The sequence below is a fragment of the Macaca thibetana genome, chromosome 4 (assembly GCF_024542745.1).
Source record: "Macaca thibetana thibetana isolate TM-01 chromosome 4, ASM2454274v1, whole genome shotgun sequence".
NCBI classification, from domain to species: domain Eukaryota; kingdom Metazoa; phylum Chordata; class Mammalia; order Primates; family Cercopithecidae; genus Macaca; species Macaca thibetana.
In genome coordinates, this window is record NC_065581.1 from 53,802,813 (window position 1) to 53,824,314 (window position 21,502).

A 21,502-nucleotide genomic window follows, 5' to 3' on the forward strand; every position below is an offset into this window, starting at 1 on the left:
TATGCATGATGACACCCAGCTAATTTTTAATTTTTTGTAGAGACGGGGTCCCGCTATGTTGCCCAGGCTGGTCTTGAACTCCTGGGCTCAAGTGATCCACCCACCTTGGCCTCCCAAAGTGCTGGGTTACACGTGTGAGCCACCATGCCTGGCCAATATAGAAGTTTTATATATAGTCTTGCCACTTAAACAAAGGAATTTAGAAGATTTGAACAAATCTAAATGTTTATCAATAGGGACTATTTAATTATAATAGTCATGTAATGCATAATGCACTATTAAAAATGAAGCAGTTGTGATCCTATATGCTTATAAGAACCTAATGCTCAAATTGGGTCCTAAAACAACAAAAACCATGTTAGAAATGAATCTGATATGATACCACTTATGTCGTCTCTCTCTCTCATATATATATATAAAAAAAAACATATTTTATGTGTATGTATTTTCTGTAATGTATTTCATACACATTACATATAATTATATATATGCAGAGAACATCTCTACTATCTGGAATAATAGACAAGAAACTTGTCAGTGTTACAGAGAGGAGACTAGAAATAGGAGACTTCTTTTTCACTTTTGAATTTTGTATCATGTGCATCTGTTACTATTCTAATAAAGGAGAAGGAATCATTTATTTTAAAAATACTTGTTTATTGCATGGTTCTCTCCAGATTTTGTGTCTAGGCTTACTTTTATTTATTATGAAGTACTTCAGCAAAGAAGAGAAACTGGCATTCAAACATGGCCGGCCAATCACTGCCAGGCTAATTGCCCAAGAGCTTCTCTAAGCAAATATTTCTCACCTATTACAAACCCCACATTCATATAGGTGCCAGAAATAATAAATGGGACAAAACAGAAGCCCCTGTGCAAGGGGAAGTCAGTGAGAGGCAAGGAGACCATGCACATCACTAGTATTTCTCTTCGTATGGCAATTTAACATTGCTGTTCTTTGTCTTTATGAATAATGGGGTTAGGTCAGGTTCCTTGTCATCACAAGTCTTAGAAATCATCTAGAAAACATGTATTTTACACACTAATCTCACAACTAGATAACATATTCAGTACTTCAGTGGTAGAATCTTCAGCTTTTCACACCTTATGCAGTTCTTCTACCATCTACTTCTGTTTCTTCATTCTCAGTTCCCAGGAAGGCATAGATCAGGTCCTGCATAAGTGGGCATGTCAAATGTCTGCTCCATTTCATTTGCAACAATGACAATGAAAATCCAGCATGCAATGTGGCTGAGGTGCTGGGAGCCCCAAACAATGTGGGGGAAAAAGCAGAGGGCATTTCACATCCCAGACGGGACAGGTTTCCATTCCTTACTGAGGGTGGAAGTACTAGAGTGGAGGAGAAGGAGCCAAAAAAATTACTCATATGAAAAAAAAAGCCTTGTCAGCCAGGCGCAGTGGTTCACGCCTGTAATCCCAGCACTTTGGGATGCTGAGGTGGGCGGATCACTTGAGATCAGGAGTTCAAGAGCAGCCTGGCCAACATGGTGAAACCCTGTCTCTACTAAAAATAGAAAAATTAGCCGGGCGCAGTGGCAGGCGCCTGTAACCCCAGTTACTCGGGAGGCTGAGGCAGGAGAATCACTCGAACCCGGGAGGCAGAGGTTGCAGTGAGCCGAGATTGCACCACTGCATTCCAGCCTGGGCAAAAGAGTGAGACTCTGTCTCAAAAGAAAAAAAAAGAAAGAAAAAGAAAAGGAAAAAAAGCCTTGTCTACTGCTTATCGTGATTCTCATTTATCTATGGTTATGTTTTAAAAATTATTTCCTACAGAAATTCTTTCAGCCCTTCCCCATTTTTGAGGGGCGGAGGTGCACATAGTGAAAGATTCGGGTCATCTCAGAGGACACAGGTTCAGAAGCATCTCACTGTTGCAGTGATCCAAACCCAAGTATGTCATTTCTTCCTCAAAATCCCATTTGCTGCTCTTGCTTGGCAGTGAATATTGCTGATGAGGATGAGAGGCATAGGTGAAGAGAAAGGGGTCTTCCTGAGGTGAATGGTATGCAGGGGACTGGACGTAGCTGTTAAAATCCACATGTACTTTCTCTTCATAAAGATTCCCCCCTGGATTTGGCCATAATGGGGGACAGCCAGTTTTGGCTGCAGGTGGCTCCAGTGGAATCTGCTGGTAAAAGGGTTCTGAAGAGTTTTGGGAAGGAGAGAAGCTGCAAGGCCAGCTGGTCAGAGGAAAAGGATAATTGGAATAACAGTTGTCATTAAGATGATTTCTCCCCAAAGCAGCATTTTTACTCCACGTCTGCAGATCGCCGTGATCAGAGTAGACTCCGGAGGCAGAAGGAGGAAGCAGGTCTCCACTACTGTAGGTTCTGCTACTGGACAATTTACGCTTTTCATAGAGCTTCGTGGGGTCCACAGTGGAAGTCTGGTCAGTCAGATCTGTGATTCCTCCCAGACCATAACTCTTGGAGAAGGAAAAGCAATCATTTAGTGAGTTCTGCTGAGGAGTGTTAGCTATTAGATGTCCACTGTAACTACCAGGCAGTTGGACGCCTTCCTGGAAAGACCAAGTTAAAGGTAAACTCCCCTGACTTTGTGTTTCACCTGGAAGAGACTGGAAAGGAAAGTGAAATGCTCGTGTTAATAAGTTAAGCAAATCCAAACCACTACCACAGGCATCCATGAGTTACTCTGTACAAATAAGAGCTCCGTCAGATTTTCCTCATTCCTTACACATTAATACTTGACGCAGAAATACATGCAGCAGCTTGACCACAACCACGACACATTGAAAAAGGCAAAGGCTGCCTGTTTCCGTGTTAAAGCTTACTAACCAGTAAGAGCCACATTTCCCTACATTCTGTGGAGACATGAGTGTACTTAGGATGTCTCACACTCAAACACAAATCTGATATCCTAATTGCCTTTTTTTTTTTTTGAGATGGAGTCTCGCTCTGTTGCCCAGCCAGGCTGGAGTGCAGTGGTACGATCTCAGCTCACTGCAACCTCCACCTCCCGGGTTCAAGCGATTCTCATGTCTCAGCCTCCCAATAGCAGGGATTACAGGCGCCTGCTACCACGCCCAGCTAATTTTTGTATTTTCGGTAGAGATGGGGTTTCACCATGTTGGCCAGGCTGGTCTCGAACTCCTGACCTCAAGTGAGCCGCCCGCCTTGGCCTCCCAAAGTGCTGGGATTACAGGCATAAGCCACAGCGCCTGGCCTCTAATTGCCTTTTTGAGAGACTTACAAGGAACTATTCACAAAATATCAAAGTATAACTTCAAAGATTTATATTATACTCAGCACAACTCTCAGGGGTCTCTCGCTCTCATCATTTCCTCCCTTGACTTTTCTGTTTCTTAGTGCTCGTTGGAGTGTGAGAGACCATGGTTGCTGTTGTTTTTTTTTCTTTTTCCTTTCCTCAAGAGATTTTTCTGTGAATTCATGGGAATTTTGTTGAACCATAAATCAGACCTCTAGAACATGAGTGGTACATTCATTTATTTTTCTAAATGGAAGAAGTATATTATTCTTTAGTTAATTATTTAAAAAAAGGATCTGGTTGAGAATTAAGTTATGCTCTTGTTTAGGTAAAAGTACTTGCTGTTAAGGGGATACTTTTAGGGGGTAGAGAAAAAGGGCTGTGACCAGGTAGATTGGATAAGAGACTGAAATGCCACTTGACTTGTCCCATGGCTGGGAGAAAGGATGAGGAAATAGCCATTTGGGTTTGGGGGGCTCGCATTTCCCTACAACGGACCCACATTACAATTTTTGTTTAAATAAAGTACATTTAGAGCCTCTAGGGATGGACCAGCTCCATCTCTGTTCTCCCAAAAAGACATGTGCAACTTTGAACAGTAGAAAAAGTATGGGAACTACTATAAATATTAAACAGACAAATGCAAGAAAACCTATGCACTGCTGCCCATAAAGCAGTGGACTTCACATCACAGTTTGTCTCTGGGAAAGAGCCTCCACTCCACTATTGCCACCCTAGGACAGCCATCATTTTCGGAAACTGCTTGCTTATTTCATCTTGATAGAATACGCTAAGAAAACAATCTGTTTGGGGATGTATGGAAATTCAGGAGGGCAGGGAGGGGGCGGGCGGTGAAATGCATGAGGTTACTATTTTGTGGAGATCGTTTCAATTGTTTTTGGTTCTTGTCAAATATAAGTTAAGTGCTAATTCAACTTTCTCTTTGTAATTGTAGTAGGGAAGATGATTCTCCAACTACATGGACTTTATGGTTCAGAGCATGCTACAAAGATGGTAGAAAGTAAGAGTAAAGCCTCAGATTTAATTTCTTTGGCACATGTTTGTTTGCAGATGAGCCTGATAATCCATGATTTCTGGCTTTTCCTGTGTCAGCAAGGGACCCAGGAAATCGCTCCCAGCACAGGCGTGGCAAGGTACTGCATGTGTTGAACATACATAATGAAGGATTACCCTGGTCTCTGTGCCCCCCTTCAGGCTCAAGGAGACGGAGGAAGGTGCTGTATGCACTTTCTTCATGGCTCTTCTTGCCTCCGCTTCCAACTTGGTTTCTGGTTTTGGATGATCATGCTCTCCCTTTGACTGAAATGAGACAAGGAAGTAGAAAAGAAACGATATAACACTAACTAGACTGTGCTTCACTCTGTGTCCTGCCCCCGGAGTGGTGTTGCAGTCTCCTATGGTAACAAGACTGGATGAACCTCTGAAGACGCTCCCAAGCCCACCACGCTCCTGCCTGCCTGCCTCTCACCCACCCAGCAAAGCCATAATCACAGTGCTAAGTAACACTTATTAAATGCTTCCTGTGGTATGTGCCGGACACTAATAAACACCCTGTGCGCCTTATATCTCATTTCGTCTTCAGCACAACCCTTGAGGTACATACTATTATTATCACCCCCAGTTTACAGAACAGGAAACTGAGGCACGGAGTGATTATGCCAGCTGGGTAACCTCCTCTAGAAGTGAGGGAGATAGGATTCCCCTACCTGGAGCTGGCCAAAGCTGAGAGTCAATAGTTAAACATTCAGGAATTTTCTAGGCTGATTGTTAAAAATGACTGCAGGCTTGAAATCAGCCACCGTGGGAATATTTCCATTGCCCAAGCTGGCAAATGCTACAAATCAGGACATTTTCTTTTTGGAGAGCTGGTTTACCAGCATCCCACTAATTCAAACCCAGGCAGTCTGAGTCAGGGTCCATTCTTCACCCCTGTTGGTGCCACTGCCCCATTAGTACTCTTACACATTCTACAGAAAACTGGGACGTGGAAGAGGAAAGTCACCTGCTCGGGTTTACAGAGCAAGTAAAAAGTCAGAGCTGGTGTTCGAACTCAGATTTGCTGAAGGCTACCAGTGGCATGTGGCATGCTTAGAAGCACTGTGCTAACCTCAGTGTGACTAGATTAGCTGCCACTTCTCCTGAGGAGTGGAAGCAGCCAGCTCCCCTTCTAGAGCTCCCCAGCACTTCAAACATCTATTAGAAGTGCAGGGGACAGACAAACTTGCTTTCTCAGAGTGTGAGCCCTCGGGGATGGTGCAAGATCTCATTCACCAGTGTATCTCTAGCCTCTGGTGAAACTCCTCAGTAACGAAACTCTCACGTAACTAACTCAAAAATCCAACCTGGAAAAATATAAAGCGTCCGTCGTGCCTCCAGAAGTTGGTGACCGGGAAGCCCCCGTGACCTCGGCAAGGGATGAGCTTCAGAGGCCCATCACAGTTGGGACAGCGTTTCCCTACAAAAGAGCAGAGGAAAATGACTACACCTGGCTGAACCATGTCGGTTGACTCCTGGGCAGCCTTGAAGATTTTACCCGACTGCAGGATGGCAGAGGATAAATCTGGGCACAGTCTCATGAGCTCCCATCCACTAGATATTACCCCTGACGCTCGGAAGCCTGGCCCCCAAAATGGCCCAGATGGGTCTCACACATACATAGGGGAAGTGGTTGCCTACCAAGTAGGGTATTTCACAGGTCAGGGAGGAGCTCTTCTGAGCAGAAAATCCCTCCCTACTTATTTAGTGATATTTGAAATTTTGACCAGGCACAGTGGCTCACACTCGTAACCCCAGCACTTTGGGAGGCCAAGGCAGGCGGATCCACTTGAGGCCAGAAGCTCGAGACTAGCCTGGCCAATATGGTGAAATCCCGTCTCTATTAAAAATACAAAAATTAGCCGGCCGTGGTGGTGCACAACTGTAGTCCCAGTTACTCAGGAGGTTGAGGCAAGAGAATCACTTGAATCTGGGAGGTGGAGGTGGCAGTGAGCTGAGATCGCGCCACTCCACTCCAGCCTGGGTGACAGAGCGAGACTCTGTCTCAAAAAATAAAAAAGAGAAGTTCTTTCAACTCACAATTAGAACTAAGGGTCAAGGGGCCAAGCTACATGGGAGAGTGAATGCAGCTACTACATTTTCACAGAGGTGTAAATGACTGATGCCAGGTCCTGATCTAAGAGCAAGTTTGGAAGACAAACTACTGGGAAAAATATAAGGTAACTTGAGGTTTGAAGTGGGCGAGGTACAGGGCACGCTGAATGTATCTATTTCATAATCCAGTGAACGTGTCTAAGAAAATGAACAAATATCTCAGCACGTGATTATGATGTGAACCTAAATGAATGGAATTGAGTCTAACCTTTCACAGCTGCCATTCCACATTAATGCACACATTGAGATCACTTAGGGACCCACAAGAGGTCCAGTGGCAAGTCCAATAAACTACTTTCTTCTAAATTTTACATGGGTCATTGACGAATTAACATTAACCCCTTCAGTGATACATTTTTCATTTTACTTTTGGATGGAGTCTGTCACCCAGGCTGGAGTGCAAGTGGTGCAACCTTGGCTCACTGCAACCTCTGCCTTCTGGGTTCGAGCGATTCTCCTGCCTCGGCCTCCCGAGTAGCTGGGATTACAGGTGCACACCACCACACCCGGCAAATTTGTGTGTGTGTGTGTTTAGTAGAGATGGGGTTCCGCCTTGTTGGCCAGGCTGGTCTCGAACTCCTGACCTCAGGTGATCTGCCTACCTTGGCCTCCCAAAGTGCTAGGATTGCAGGCGTGAGCCACCGCGCCCAGCCATTTTCCCTTTTTTTTTTGGAGACAGGATCTCACTCTGCTGCTCGGCCTGGAGTGCAGTGGCTCCATTATGGTTCACTGCAGCCTTGACTTTCCAGGCTCAAGCAATCCTTATGCTTCAGCCTCCAGAGTAGCTGTGACCACAGGCATGTGCAACCACACCCGACTAATTTTTAAATTTTTTTTGTATGGGTTGGGGTCTCCTTATGTTGCCCCGGCTGGTCTGGAACACCTGGGCTCAATTTATCCTCTCATCTTGGCCTCCCAAAGTGCTGAGATTACAGGTGTGAGCCACCACGCCTGCCATCTACCCTTTAACAGGAGACTTCAGTCCACTGCCTTAACCAAAGGGGGCATTTTTGATGGTAGGTGCTCTGGGTATGGCAGATACGGGGGGTCCTTGCTGGAGCACAAGGGGTCTGGTTGGTTCCCCTCCATATGCTCCGTATCAGAACAGCCTTGGCTGCCACTACACTCCAGGGTGAGCGTTGTGCCCTTGGGCGGTGCTGGGACATAGTGACCCATCCGGTAGGGGCATCTGAGGGATGCCAGCTTTTCTGCTGCTGCCACCAAGCTCTACTCACGCTGCTGCTTCTGCCGGGCCTTGTCACAGATGGCAGGTCTCAGGTAGATCTTGCGTCCCTCCTCTGCGAGGCAGTCGCGGCCGCACACCACCACACCCAGGCAGGACTTCTTGAGGATGCGGGAGTTGTGGTTGTTGGTGTTGCGCATGGCCCAGCTGCTCAGGTGCCGCTGTGCATTCTTGTCCTCCGAGCTGTAGATGTGTTTGGCATAGGAATCTGGCCACTCCTGGAACCAGTCAGTCTTTTTCACGTTCTGATAGAAACACAAAAGATACGACTATAGTTTAAGCTAGAAAACACAGCTGTCACCCACTGTGGAGGGAGTAGATGGGAAGGATGTTTTGGCACTCAGGAGCTGGGCAAGAGACCTTTGGCAAAAGCCTCCCTACATTTAATTCTGACAGTGGGATCAGGGAGCCCAGCACAACATGGCAACTGAGTGCTATGTCTGTCAGGCATTCAGCCGCTGGATCAAAATAAATGGTAGCCCCTGTGAGTTCCATCTGATTGACACTTCCCTAGCCCTCAGTGACACAAGTAATGACCATTTCTCAGTACGAATTTTTGAAGGTTAAGTAATGCTATGCTCTGACACAATAACAGTGGAAAACAGGGCCCTGTGTGGTGGGGTGTGCCTGTAGTCCTAGCAACTCAGGAGGCTGAGGTGGGAGGATGACTTGAGGCCAGGGGTTCAAGACCAGCATGGGCAATGTAGCAAGACCCCTTCTCTAAAAACTCAAAATAAACTGTGGAAAACATTGTGGTGGGATAGTGAGATAATGTCTCATACCACGCTGTGGTTACCTTGCTGGGAGTCACACAGGTTTATGCAATATCACCAGAGATAAGCAGTGGGAGGGATGAAAAGCCCTGGTTCAGAGAGATCAAAGAGCCACTTTTCCCCCAGAGATTTTCTTCCTTTATCTTTAACCCTACACTCATGTGCCTCAAACATGATGGAGAGTAAGAAAGAGCTTGTTTTGACTGAAAGCGTCTCTGTTATTGCCCGGGATTGGCGCTATGCCCTGTGTATGAACATTTGACTAAACTCTCCTTTAAAACATCAGAGACAAGGAGAGTTGTCATTCAATGGACAGAGTTTCCATTTGCAAGATGAAAAGGTTCTAGAGCTCCTTTGCACAACAGTGTGCATATAATTACCACGACTATACTATGCACTTAAACATGGTTAAGATGGTAAGTTTTAAGTTGTGTTTTTGACCAAAATAAAATAATAATTTAAGAAAGGCCAAGGACACAGGACACTCAGTCCTTATAGCACACATTGTTTTGCTCTCTGTGCCTCTGTTTCTTCATCTGTAATATAGGGATGAGACCTGCCTGCCTGAAGAGTTGTTCTGAAGATTAAATACGATTTTATATATATTAAATACTTAGCACAGCACCTAGCATGCTGTAAGCTCTAAATAATTGTTAGTCACTGATGCTGTGGCTCATATTCCTAGGCCCTACATTGGTGCACAGATGCTGCATTTGACAGACCCTCCCTTGTTCTTAGAATGAGAATCAGTAAGCAGTGTCAGCAGTCAAACTTAGACTGTGTCCATGCCCTATGGCTTTCAGAGACTTAGCATGGTGTAAGAACATTTTTCATCTAGAAGGTTCTAGAAGGTCAAAATAGAAGATTCTAGAAGGTCCAGAAGAAGAGACTAGGTTGCTTCTTCTTTGCTTTCCCAACCAGAAAGCATAGCCCACAATATAAAAGAAGACAAATTTTAGAAGAAAAACGTAAAAGTGTCAGGATTGATGGGCATTTATTGAGTTAGAATTCAAATTTAGAACGTGCCAAAGAACTTTGTAACTTGAGACTCTGGGCAAGTAACTTTGTCTTTAAAGCCTGTTTTGCTCTTCTCTAAAACTGGAACATTGATTAAACCTGCCTCACAAAAGTGCTGTGAAGAGCAGATGTGTTGTAAACTATAGATTCCATATAACGATACTTGTTGAATGGAATGTCACAGGGCCTGAGGTGGTCTGAGGAAATATAAATGAGAGGTTTTAGGTACATGCAGGGTAGTACTATTTGGTGGTTAAGAGCTGCAGTGAGCAAACTAGGACCCATAGGCCAAATCCTGCCCATTGCCTGTTTTTGCAAATAAAGTTTTATAGAAACTGATCTATGTTCATTCACTTAAGTGTTGCCTATGGATGTTTTTACACCACCGCAGCAGAGACTCTATGGCCCACAAAGACTGCAATATTTACTATCTGACCCTTCACAAAGAGTCTGAGATTCCTGGCTGCAAGCTTGGACTCTGGAGGTACACTGTCTTTCTGGGTATGAGTCTTAAGCAAGTTATTTTCTCCTCAGTGCCTCTGTTTCCAGCTCTGTAAAATGGGGTAACATGAGTCCCCAGAGGGAGGTTTTGAGGACTTACTGAATTAACATACACGATGCACTTAAAACAGTGCCTCGCATGCAGCAGGTTCCTCCTCAATATTAACTGTTATTCTATCAGATCTGGAACTGCCCTCAGCCAGTCAATGCAGTTTTAAGAGTCACTGGCTTTCAGGAGAGAGAAAACCCAGTAGAGGTCACTTCATGCTTTAAACCTTGCCAAGCCGAATGCAAGATAAGAGTCCAAGTCCCGGCTGGGCAAGGTGGCTCATGCTTGTAATCCTAGCACTTTGGGAGGCTGAGATGGGTGGATCACCTGAGATCAGGAGTTCAAGACCAGCCTGCCCAACATGGTGAAACCCCGTCTCTACTAAAAATACAAAAAGTTATCCAGGTGTGGTGGTGGGCGCCGGTAATCCCTGCTTCTTGGGAGTCCAAGGCAGGAGAATCACTTGAATCTGGGAGGTGTAGGTTGCAGCGAGCCAAGATCGTGCCATTGCACTCCAGCCTGGGCAACAAGAGTGAAACTCTGTCTCAATAAAAAATAATAATAATAAAAGAGTCCAAGTCCCTATAAAATAAAAGCTTAATTAGTACACCTCTTGTTCCACAAACTTCCTTCTCACGGCATGACAGTGGCTGGCCCTTTGTGTGCTGTGCTGTAACTACTGCGGTTTGGGAGGGGGAAGGGTATAAATACTAGGAGGGTTACATCTGGAGAAGTTCCCTGTGGTCCTTTAGGTAGTTGCAGCAGAGATTCCCAGATGGCCAGGCCAGAATGCTGGTTGGACCATTTGCTTTCCTAGACTGTCCCTTCTCCTCCCCAGTTCCCTAGTAATTTTGGGCTTGCTGAGACTCAATGCCCGGGGTGAGAGAAGCTCCCCAGGCAGCATGCCTCCTGCTCTCTCCACCCACCTTATCTTCCCTTCCTTCCTTCCTTTTTCTGACCCAAAGCTGCAAACAATGCTCTCTTGTTTTCTGTCACAGAAATACCATAGAAAGCATAATAGAGTATCTTACCTTTTGAAATAATAATGTAGGTTAAAACATTAAAATGTGTACTTTTGGCCAGGAATAGTGGCTCACACCTGTAATCCCAGCACTTTGGGAGGCCAAGGCTGGATAATCTCTTGAGCCCAGGAGTTCAAGACCAGCCTGGGCAACACAGTGAGACCGTCTCCCCTAAAAATAGATTTTTTTTCTGAGTGTACTTTCCTCTAATATTGAACTGTAAAAAACTACTGGTGCACTTGAATTATTCCAACATAAAGCACAGTTGTCAGGATAGCAGAGATGAGGGCAAGGTAGACTTAGAGGAAAGCTGAGATTTTCATGCTTTAAAGGTAAGTGGCCTCTTTAGGTTGGTCAGAGCCATAGACCTCATGAACCAGAAGGAGTGGAATGTATTTGTGAGAACATCTCAGATGTTCTGATTAAAGCAAAGACTCCTTGCTTGTAGAGGAAGAATTGGTCTCTACCATCCTTTAAGCTTTTTTCTGATAGTCCCTCCACTGGTATGTTAGTTTTCCTGTTCTATTAATAATGCAGTAATAGCCAGGTGCAGTGACTCGCCCCTGTAATCCCAGCACTTTGGGAGGCCAAGGTGGGTGGATCACTTGAAGCCAGAAGTTTGAGACCAGACTGGCCAACGTGGTGAAACCCCATCTCTATGAAAAATACAAAAATTAGCCAGGCATGGTGGCGCATGCCTGTAATCCCAGCTACTCAGGAGGTTGAGGCAAAAGAATTGCTTGAACCTGGGAGGCAGAGATTGCAGTGAGCCAAGATCATGCCACTGCACTCCAGCCTGGGTGACAAGAGTTCTTTGTCTAAAAAAAAAAAAAAAAAAAAAAAAAGCAGTAATAATTTAGACAATGTATGGACTGAGAACATTACTAGGAGTAAATGTACTCACATCAAGCTAGTCTCTGGGCCATTTATTCATGCCTGGTCTTTGACCTGGACGTTTAGTGGGGTCTTTGATGTCTTTTTACACTGAAATTAAGAGAAAACCCAGCTCTCAATAATGCAAAGGAACTCAAGTGTCAGACGGATGATTGTGATTTCTGAAACCTGTTTAAACCAAGGCCTCAGAGAGGTAAAATTTAATAAGAAACAATAATCATTTCTTCATGTTTAGCAAATCCCCACAAAATACTTTCTTCTTTTTAGATCCTTTGTTTGTTTTAATTTCTAACTTTTCATGAGTAACTCTTTGTTTTTCCTCTTAGTTAAGAAGTTTATAATTGAAAGGGAATATTTCTAAGGTTTCCAACAGGTAGACTTAACTAATTTATATTTTATAATCTCCTGGGTAACATCATTGGGGGCTTAACTGATATTTTGATGACTTCTGGGTACAATTTTTTACTAACGTATTTAATCCTCTAACTCAATCAAAATCTTTGTAGCTCTATGCACTCCTAGAACACCCTTCATCCTCACCTCATTCTAATTTGTTCAACTACTTGAAGTTTTAAGAGGGTACCTGAAGAAATTAAGTATTGTTATATAAAACTAATAAAGTAAAATACAAATTCTGAAATAAAGTATCAAAAATATCTACATTATCATACGATCATATTATGAAATTGATTTTCATTTGGAATATAGTCTGCACTTGTATAAAGCAATTACCTTCCAGATTTTCATTAATTATATAGCTTATTCATTACTTATAAATAAATGTTTCCAAGTAGAACAGGAATAGCAAACAAACATACTTTAAAGCAAATTATATAGAGGTACAAAAATCAGATATTATGGAAAACAGAAAAAAAATCTTCAACCAACGTTTTGATTTACACACAACTTTTCAAGAACTTATCTCTTCTGGGCCAACTGGAAATAAAACTTGAAGTGTTACCAAGCAAAGAAATTCAATTCAACAAAATGCTTCTATGTTTGTTCAAGAATTACTCCTTAGGGCAGGCATGGTGGGGAATGTCTACCCAGTAGGCTAAGGCAGAAGGTTGCTTGAGCTCAGGAGTTCAAGACCAGCTTAGGCAAGATAGTAAGACCCCCATCTCAAAAAAAAAAAAAAAAAAAAAAAATACTGATTACTCTTTAGACTAATCCTGGTATTTCTTAGTCAAGAAATCAAAACTCAGGACAGGCCAGGTGCAGTGGTTCAGGCCTGTAATCCCAGCACTTTGGGAGGCTGAGGTGGGTGGATCACAAGGTCAGGAGATCAAGAGCATCCTGGCTAACACGGTGAAACCCCGTCTCTACTAAAAATACAAAAAATTCGCCAGGCATGGTGGCGGGCACCTGTAGTCCCAGCTACTCAGGAGGCTGAGGCAGGAGAATCGCTTGAACCCGGGAGGCAGAGGTTGCAGTGAGCTGGGATCACACCACTGCACTCCAGCCTGGGCGACAGAGCGAGACTCCGTCTGAAAAAAAAAAAAAAGACTCAGGACAAAGTTCCTTATTTACTCTGAAAACACTAAACTATGCCAAGTTACCCCAGCTTTCAAACTCTGTCTGTATTCTCTTTTCGCTTCCCTTTTCCACTCCACCCAGCTAAGCAAGGGACCTGCTGCAGGGTACCAGCAGATGCAGTAATGCTCCTATCTGCATCACACCAGAAGCACAAAATGGCAGAAGAATTCTGGTCCAAATTGCAGAGGCCCCAGTGATCATGGGAGCCCATATAGGTAGAGCTGTCTCAGGGAAGTTCAAATGACCCTTGAGGTCAAGGACGGAGACAAAGGAAATTTGTCTATCAAAAATACAAAAATTAGCCAGGCATGGTGGCACATGCCTGTAATCCCAGCTACTCAGGAGGTTGAGGCAAAAGAATTGCTTGAACCTGGGAGGCAGAGATTGCAGTGAGCCAAGATCATGCCACTGCACTGCATGCCACAAAGGAAGTTTGTCTCTGCAAAAGAGAAGCCCAAAATTGTAAACAAACATGAATATCTGAGCTCTCTCTGTGAATCCATGTGTCCACATGTAATCAGAACAAGCCAGCTGTAGTACTCAGATTTAGCTGGCTAAAATCATAGTCCAGGAATGAACTAATCAGAACTGTGGCCCCTTTGCAGTTGACTTTACTATTCTATACTAGAGAATGTTCTCTCTACAAAAAAAAAAAAAAAAAAGTACTTAAACCTTGTAATTTTGTGAGTTAATGGCTTGGGGTGGCTTTGGCCATGGGTTTAATCTGCAAACTGCTCAGTGTGTAGGAACAAAATGATCCAGGGTGTTTGTTGGCTGTAGTGCTATTGGCACAATCTGAACTGAGAGAAACTGGCTGGTATTTGAAACACAGTGGGTGCTCTCCTCTCACTAGTGAAATGGGTACTATTTAAGAGAAAAAGGAACTGAATTTCTTCCCAATTTTCAACCAGAAGAAAATAATTCGTAGAGATTCAAAGTTCTCTAAAGTATTACAATCAGTACTAATAAGAGTGTGACATTCTCCAGGACCATGTAATCCACATTTTAAATCAAGACTAAATCAACACCAGACATTTGCTGCTTGGATCAAGCAAACCTTAAAGCAATTAGATTTGAACTTTCTAGGTGCAAATGTAATTTAAGGGGAATAGGAAGGGAAAGCAAATTGGCTTGAAATAAAGACAGTTTTATCAATAATGGTTTAAGCTGGCTGGGCACAGTGGCTCATGCCTGTAATCCCAGCACTTCAGGAGGCTGAGGCAGGCAGATCACTTGAGGCCAGGAGCTCGAGACCAGTCTGGCCAACATGGTAAAACCCCATCTCTACTAAAAAAATACATATATATAAAAATTAGCCAGGCGTGGTGGTGTGCGCCTGTAGCCCCAGCTACATGGTAGGCTGAGGCACGAGAATTGCTTGAACCCGGGAGACAGATAGGTTGCAGTGTGCCAAGATCACACCACTCCACACTCCAGCCCAGGCAAAAGAGAGACTCTTGTCTCCAAGAAAAAAAAAAAAAAAAAATTTAAGTCAAGTGCCTGCATTTCTGGGCTGGTTTCCCACAGGTTATATTGAAGAGAAATGGAATCAAAATGGAGGAATGGCCAGAAAAAAGTGAAATGAGGATTTGTAAAGACACACACAACATAAAGGAGGCAACACACAGGAAACAAATACAAGAGAGGAAAGATTTACTAAGGACAAGTGAAGCTGGAAGAATTGAGGACTTTCTAAGCCCTAGGATCTGATCTTGACATTTTCCAGCCCAAGATTAACGGCTTTCTACTACATGTAAAACAACAGAGTCCTCTTAGGATGGCCTGCTTCCAAACCACCAGTAGTTCCCAAAATCTTCATGCTGAACACTTGTGCACAACTCTCTAAAATGTGAACATTTGAGTCTTCAGACCCTGGTTCCCTACAAGGACCTTGAAAGTCAACGCCCCTGCCAGGATGGTTATATGGAAATGGCTTGTGTAGTATCAAGCAGAGAGTAATGCAACTCATTACATTATGTTTCCTTCCTGTTGTCCAGGCCAGCATGTTTCCTAAATTCAGACTGTTGCTGAATTCAGACTGTTGTTGTAGTTAATGACATAAGTAATAGACGATTGATTTAATTTTTTTTTTTCTCTAACCTTACACAAACTCTTCTGGCCTTGTTCCCCATGCCAGGGTCATGTTGAATTACACACTCCTTCTTTCAAACTCCTCTAGCATTTTTCTACAAGGCATTGATTCTCTATTTAAGCAGTAATCTTGTTCCACTAGCCCAGAAGATCATGAGCATTTCCAAGGAAGTTAACGTAGCTTAATGGCCCCAGTATCCTTGAGCCTACTGCAGTGTCTCCCACATTTCAGTTTCTCAAAAACGTCTGATATCTTAGTGAGGATATTACTGCTCACTGTTGTCAAAATTAACCCATAAACCTTGATGTATCTGAACTATTTAAAGACACATGGAGTTTCTCAGATCAGAAGATGCAACTGGTAATCATTTTGAAACTTGAAGGGCCAGGTGCGGTGGCTCACGCCTGTAATCCCAGCACTTTGGGAGGCCGAGGTGGGTGGATCAGGAGGTCAGGAGACTGAGACCATCCTGGCTAACATGGTGAAACCCTGTCTCTACTAAAAATACAAAAAATTAGCCTGGCGTGGTGTCAGGCGCCTGTAGTCCCAGCTACTTGTGAGGCTGAGGCAGGAGAATGGCCTGAACCCGGGAGGTGGAGCTTGCAGGGAGCCTAGACAGCGCCACTGCACTCTAGCCTGGGCAACAGAATGAGACTCCGTCTGAAACAAAGAAAGGAAGAAAGAGAAGGAAGGAAGGAAGGAAGGAAGGAAGGAAGGAAGGAAGGAAGGAAGGAAGGAAGGAAGGAAGGAAGGAAAAGAAACTTGAAACTTGAAGCATGTGAAAGGATAAACAGAAAAGGAATTCTCCTACGTGTTTTATAACTAATAATTCTGGCAAGAATATAAAATTATGAAATATAAATTATAAATGATTTGGATCGATGGGGCAGAGAGTGGAATTAGAAAAATTTATAATCATAATAAGCCATTACAGTTGATCCTTTAAACCACATTTGTTAAATGCCAAATATGTAGTCTGGGGAACATCAACTCCTGAAGGGCTTCAGGAAAAACATTTCATGGTCAAAAATAAGTTGGGTTTACACTGCCTAACACAGCCTCCTTGGGAGACCCACCAATGCACAGGATGGTGAGAAAGACTCCATGCCTGCAGTCAAGAAATCTGGTTAACCTTGTTGAACCTCGTATTGCTCTTTTTCTTTCTTCACAGTACCTATTAAAATTCCATGTAACTTGTACTCTACAGAATATATTTAGGGAACAGTATTCTAAACATCTTAGAGACTGAGGCAGGATATGTGGAGAATTACTATTTTCATTCTACAGGAGGTAGCTAAGACTTAAGAAAATCAATTTCTCCAGTCTCACACAGATTCTAAACAATGGAGCCACTTATTAACGAATTCCATATTCAACATTTGTTGTTTCATACACGTCAGGCACTGTGCTAGGCACAAGGCTGACATTTCTAGAATTCTAGACTATTAGAACTAATAGGTACATACCAGACCATTTGGCGCAACCCCCTCATTTTCAGAGAGGAAAGGAAGTTTCAGAAAAGGTAAACAACTCAAGGCTCTACAAAAAAAAAAAAAAAGGAGGTGGAGCTAGAATTCAAATCTAGGGCATTTGTCTCCAAGTCCTGTACTTTTCATAGTATACCCCTCTGTCTCCAGATATGCTCACACAATATAAAATCTAATGCCTGGAAACCTTTCCAAGAGCTCAAGTGTTTCTTGGTCCTATGATAAAGCTAGCATAAACCCAGATGAGGATGGTATTCTCTCTACTCAGAAAATACTAAGGAATATTTGCATTTTTAATCATTTCCCTGACATATTTAACAAATTGGAAGACACTTAGCTATTTCCATGAGCAATCTTAGTACTTTTTAATGAACTATAAATACATTTCTAAAACCAAATGTGCAGTTTTTGCTATAAATTTCTCAGTTTAATGTCCTAGGTAGCTGCAAATACTTTCATTTTTGGAAATTCATGTTGGAACATGAACTTTTATGAGCCTCAGGTTTCCCTATAGGAAAGAGGTCTTCATCTCTTTTTTATGGATCTGATGAGGAATTGTGTCCCAGAAAAAAATGCCTGTTAAGACACAGTGTCACCCACCATTTCATGGGGTTCTCAAACTCACTAAAACTCTTGCTATAGAATGTGACACTGTAAAGTCTTCTACGTATCTGTTTACTTCAACTCTTGATTTCGTGTCTGTCCAACTTCTATTTGGGTGTTGCAATCATGAAGTTAGAAATAGGTGAAAATATGGGTCCTGGAGCCAAGAGCAATTAAGGTTTACTTTAAAGTATCTCCACAACAGTGACAATAATTGTAATACTAATTAAGAGCAACAACAAACACAAATCCCTAAAATAGATATTTGCATATGATTCAACTGTGGTTTCTAGAACCATGGATGGAAAGTGGGGCATACTTTTGTTCTCCAGATCTGTCCCAAGACCTACCAAGAGAGGATATAGATGTGGGGTCGGGGGTGGTGGGAGGGGTAGAGGGGGTGAGGTTGGAAGTTAAGAAAAAGCATAAAGAGAAACAAAAGGAAGTCTTCGTTAGAAATTCTGGATCAGTTACAAAGATAGGGGAATCTCTATTCCCTCTCCTCTGCTTCTGATAACTCAGATTCCTTATCACCCAGAATCAGGCAGATGGGACTGACTTTTTCATGACTTGGTACTGGTCTAGTCACCTTTTCAAACAAGTTCTAGTGAAAATATCTTAAATGTTAATAAAGGAAGCCAAGGAAGTAAACAATGATACATATGGAAAATCAGTATTAAACAAGTAATGTGTGCCTATAATTCCAGCTACTTGAGAAGCTGAGACAGAAGGGTTGTTCGAGGCCAGTAGTTTGAGACCAACCTGGGCAGCATTGTGAAACCCTCCTCTCAAAAAACATTTTTTTTTTCAATTAGCCAGGAGTGATGGCACATGCCTGTGGTCTCAGCTTCTCAGGAGGCTGACGCAGGAGGATCACTTGAGCCCAGGAGATTGAAACTGCAGTGAGCTATGATGGTACCACTGCATTCCAGCCCGGGAGACCAGGCAAATCCCATCTTAAAAAAAAAAAAAAAAAGTCAGTTGCCAAATAAAATGTGAAATGAAGTCTCTCTATTTTCAGTGCATGTATGGTATTTACAAAATAGGAGGAGAAGAGGCCAGGCTGTTTACGCCTGTAATCCCAGCACTTTGGGAGGCAGAAGCGAGTGGGTTGCTTGAGCCCAGGAGCTCGGGACCAGCCTGGGCAACACAGCGAAGCCCTGTCTCTACATACACACACACACAAATACAAAAATTAGCTTGGTGTGCCTGTGGTCCCAGATAGGCAGGGGGATCACTTGAGCCCAGGAGTTCAAGACCAGCCTGGGCAACACGGCAAAACCCCATCTCTACAAAAAATACAAAAATTAGCCAGGTGTGTTGGCATGCGCCTATGGTCCCAGCTACTTGGGAGGTTGAGGTGGGACAATCACTTGAACTCAGGAGGCTGAGGCTGTAGTGAGCTGAGATCGCATTACTGCACTCCAACCTAGTTCACAGAGCCAGACCCTGCCTCAAAAAAAAAAAAAAAAAAAAAGTGGAGAAAGAAAAGAAAAGAAAAGGAAAGAAAGAAAGGAAGGAAGGAAGGAAGGAAGGAAGGAAAGAAGGAAGGAAGGAAAGAAAGAAAAGAAAGAAAGAAAGAAAGAAAAGAAGAAAGAAAGAAAGAAGAAAAAGAAAGAAAGAAAGAAAGAAAGAAAAGAAAGAAAGAAAGAAAGAAAGAAAAAGAAAGAAAGAAAGAAAGAAAGAAAGAAAAGAAAGAAAGAAAGAAAGAAAGAAAGAAAGAAAGAAAGAAAGAGAAGAAGAAGGAAGGAAGGAAGGAAGGAAGGAAGGAAGGAAGGAAGGAAGGAAGGAAGGAAGACAAGAAGGCAAGGCAAGGTGAAGGAAAGAGAAGAAAGAAAGAAGAGGAAAAAGACAAAAGGAAGAAGAGCATGCTGTATTCCACAAGAGAACAATATCATCTGGATTCCAGCACATTCCAGTTAGACATGAATCTGAGTTAAAACTATCACTACAGCAAATAAGGTTGTATGAGGACTTGCGCATAAAAAAGAGTCAATTTATGGCCAAATAAATTATCATGGGTTTTATCATACCATCTAGCCAGAGCGAGGGCAACCTGAGTCAAGCCAACTTTTAAAGACAATGGAAGTAGAAATTTCTTTGCATCAGTCTCTAAGTGTGGGAGTCTGGTAAGTAAAGACCCACTCCAATCATAGGTCTTGCCGTCTCTTCTTAAAATCCCTCAGTCAGCTGTCCAGCTGAAGCTCTGGGGGAGAGGAATTTACCCAGCGAACCCTCACCAATTGCCTTCCAGGTCTCCGCATGTTAATAGTCAAGACTTCATAGCCCAATGTTGAAGGCAGATTTTTATAGCAAGTACGTACCTGTGGCAGCTTCACATCATTAATATCCCAGCTTAATATCTCTTTGTCTTCAGAATCAAAGTCATCAGGTTCCATGATAAGGTCAGGCCAGCCAAGGTTTTCACCTATTCGACTCCCCTCAGAAGTGCTTGAGAATTTTGTTCTCAAAGGTTCTTGATATAGCTGGATTGGCCCACTCAAGCACCTTAGACCAGGAGATTGTTTTCTAGGGCTAAAAAATAAATTATATTAGTATTGGCCATTAAAGAGATTTAAAAAAATCAGTGCTCCTCTGCCAGAAAAACCTGTTTCACTGACATTTTTGCAAGTACCAACATACTAATAAAAAACAAAACATAGGAGCCATTAGTGATTTTACTTAAAAGTTGGCCATCGGGAATTACAAGCATGTGATCATTGCTTTCACCCTTGGGTTTGGGCTTGCTTTCTCATTGCAAGATCCTTAGCAGAGTAGTGAAGGCCTTAGCAGAGACAGTTGTCATCTGTAAACAATGGCTAGGACCTTTTCCTGCTAGGGCAGGAGGATACTAGCTTGGAGTTGTTTCCACAGAAATGCCTTCATAAATTAGCTAATGTGTGGTTGAAGCTGCAAGAGGGGAACATCACATTGAATTTATCTAGAAAAAATATACATATATATATATATATATATATATATATATATATTTTTTTGAGACAGAATCTCACTTATTCACCCAGGCTGGAGTGTGATGGTGCGATCTCGGCTCACTGCAACCTCCGCCTCATGGGTTCAAGCAACTCTCCTGCCTCATCCTCCCCAGTAGCTGGGATTACAGGCATGTGCCACCACACACAGCTGATTTTTGTATTTTTAGTAGAGACGGGGTTTCACCCTCTTGGCCAGCCTGATCTCGAACTCCTGACCTCAAGTGATCCACCCACCTCAGCCTCCCAAAGTGTCGGGATTACAGGCGTGAGCCCCCGCACATGGCCAGAAAAAAATATATTTGAAAATCCAAATCACCATAAAGATTAGTTTTGGTCTCTGCAATAAATCCTGTGTGCACTATATATCTTCAAATATTATCAACTAATATGCTTATATCTGATTCATCTGAAACAGGGTTACTTAACCTTGGCACTACTGACATTTTGGACCAGATAATTCTTTGCTGTTGGGAGATTTTGCATGTTGTAAACTGTTTGGCAGCATCCCTGTTCTCTACCCATTAGGTGCTAGCAACTTGTAATCCCAACACTTTGGGAGGCCAAGACAGATGGATCACTTAAGTCTAGGAGTTCAAGACCAGCCTGGGAAACATGGAGAAACCCTGTTTGTATAAGAAGTACAAAACACTAGCTGGGCGTGGTGTTGCGTGCCTGTAGTCCCAGTTACTTTGGGAGGCTGAGGCGGGAGGATTACCTGAGCCCAGGAGGTTGAGGCTGCAGTGAGTCAAGATTGTGTCACTGCAAGCCAGCCTGGGTGACAGAGTGAGACCTTGTCTCAAAAAATAAGTAAATAAATGAACGAATAAGTAAAAGTTTGTTCAAATGGCATTTCTTCCCTCACGAGAAATACTGCT

At 43.0% G+C, this 21,502-nt stretch overlaps 2 protein-coding genes across 2 annotated transcripts in view; both read right to left on the minus strand.

Moving 5' to 3' along the window:
• LOC126953691 (glutathione S-transferase A4) overlaps window positions 1-21,502 on the minus strand; it is a 277,827-nt gene that overhangs the window by 146,167 nt on the left and 110,158 nt on the right. The window lies entirely within an intron of this gene.
• Window positions 1,672-20,163, minus strand: GCM1 (glial cells missing transcription factor 1). Its single transcript, XM_050789295.1, has 5 exons — window positions 19,959-20,163; window positions 7,653-7,905; window positions 5,610-5,722; window positions 4,438-4,566; window positions 1,672-2,596 (listed from the first exon to the last, which is right to left on the minus strand). Exons 1-5 carry the CDS (start codon window positions 20,031-20,033, stop codon window positions 1,856-1,858), a joined length of 1,311 nt encoding a protein of 436 aa, XP_050645252.1. The 5' UTR covers window positions 20,034-20,163; the 3' UTR covers window positions 1,672-1,855.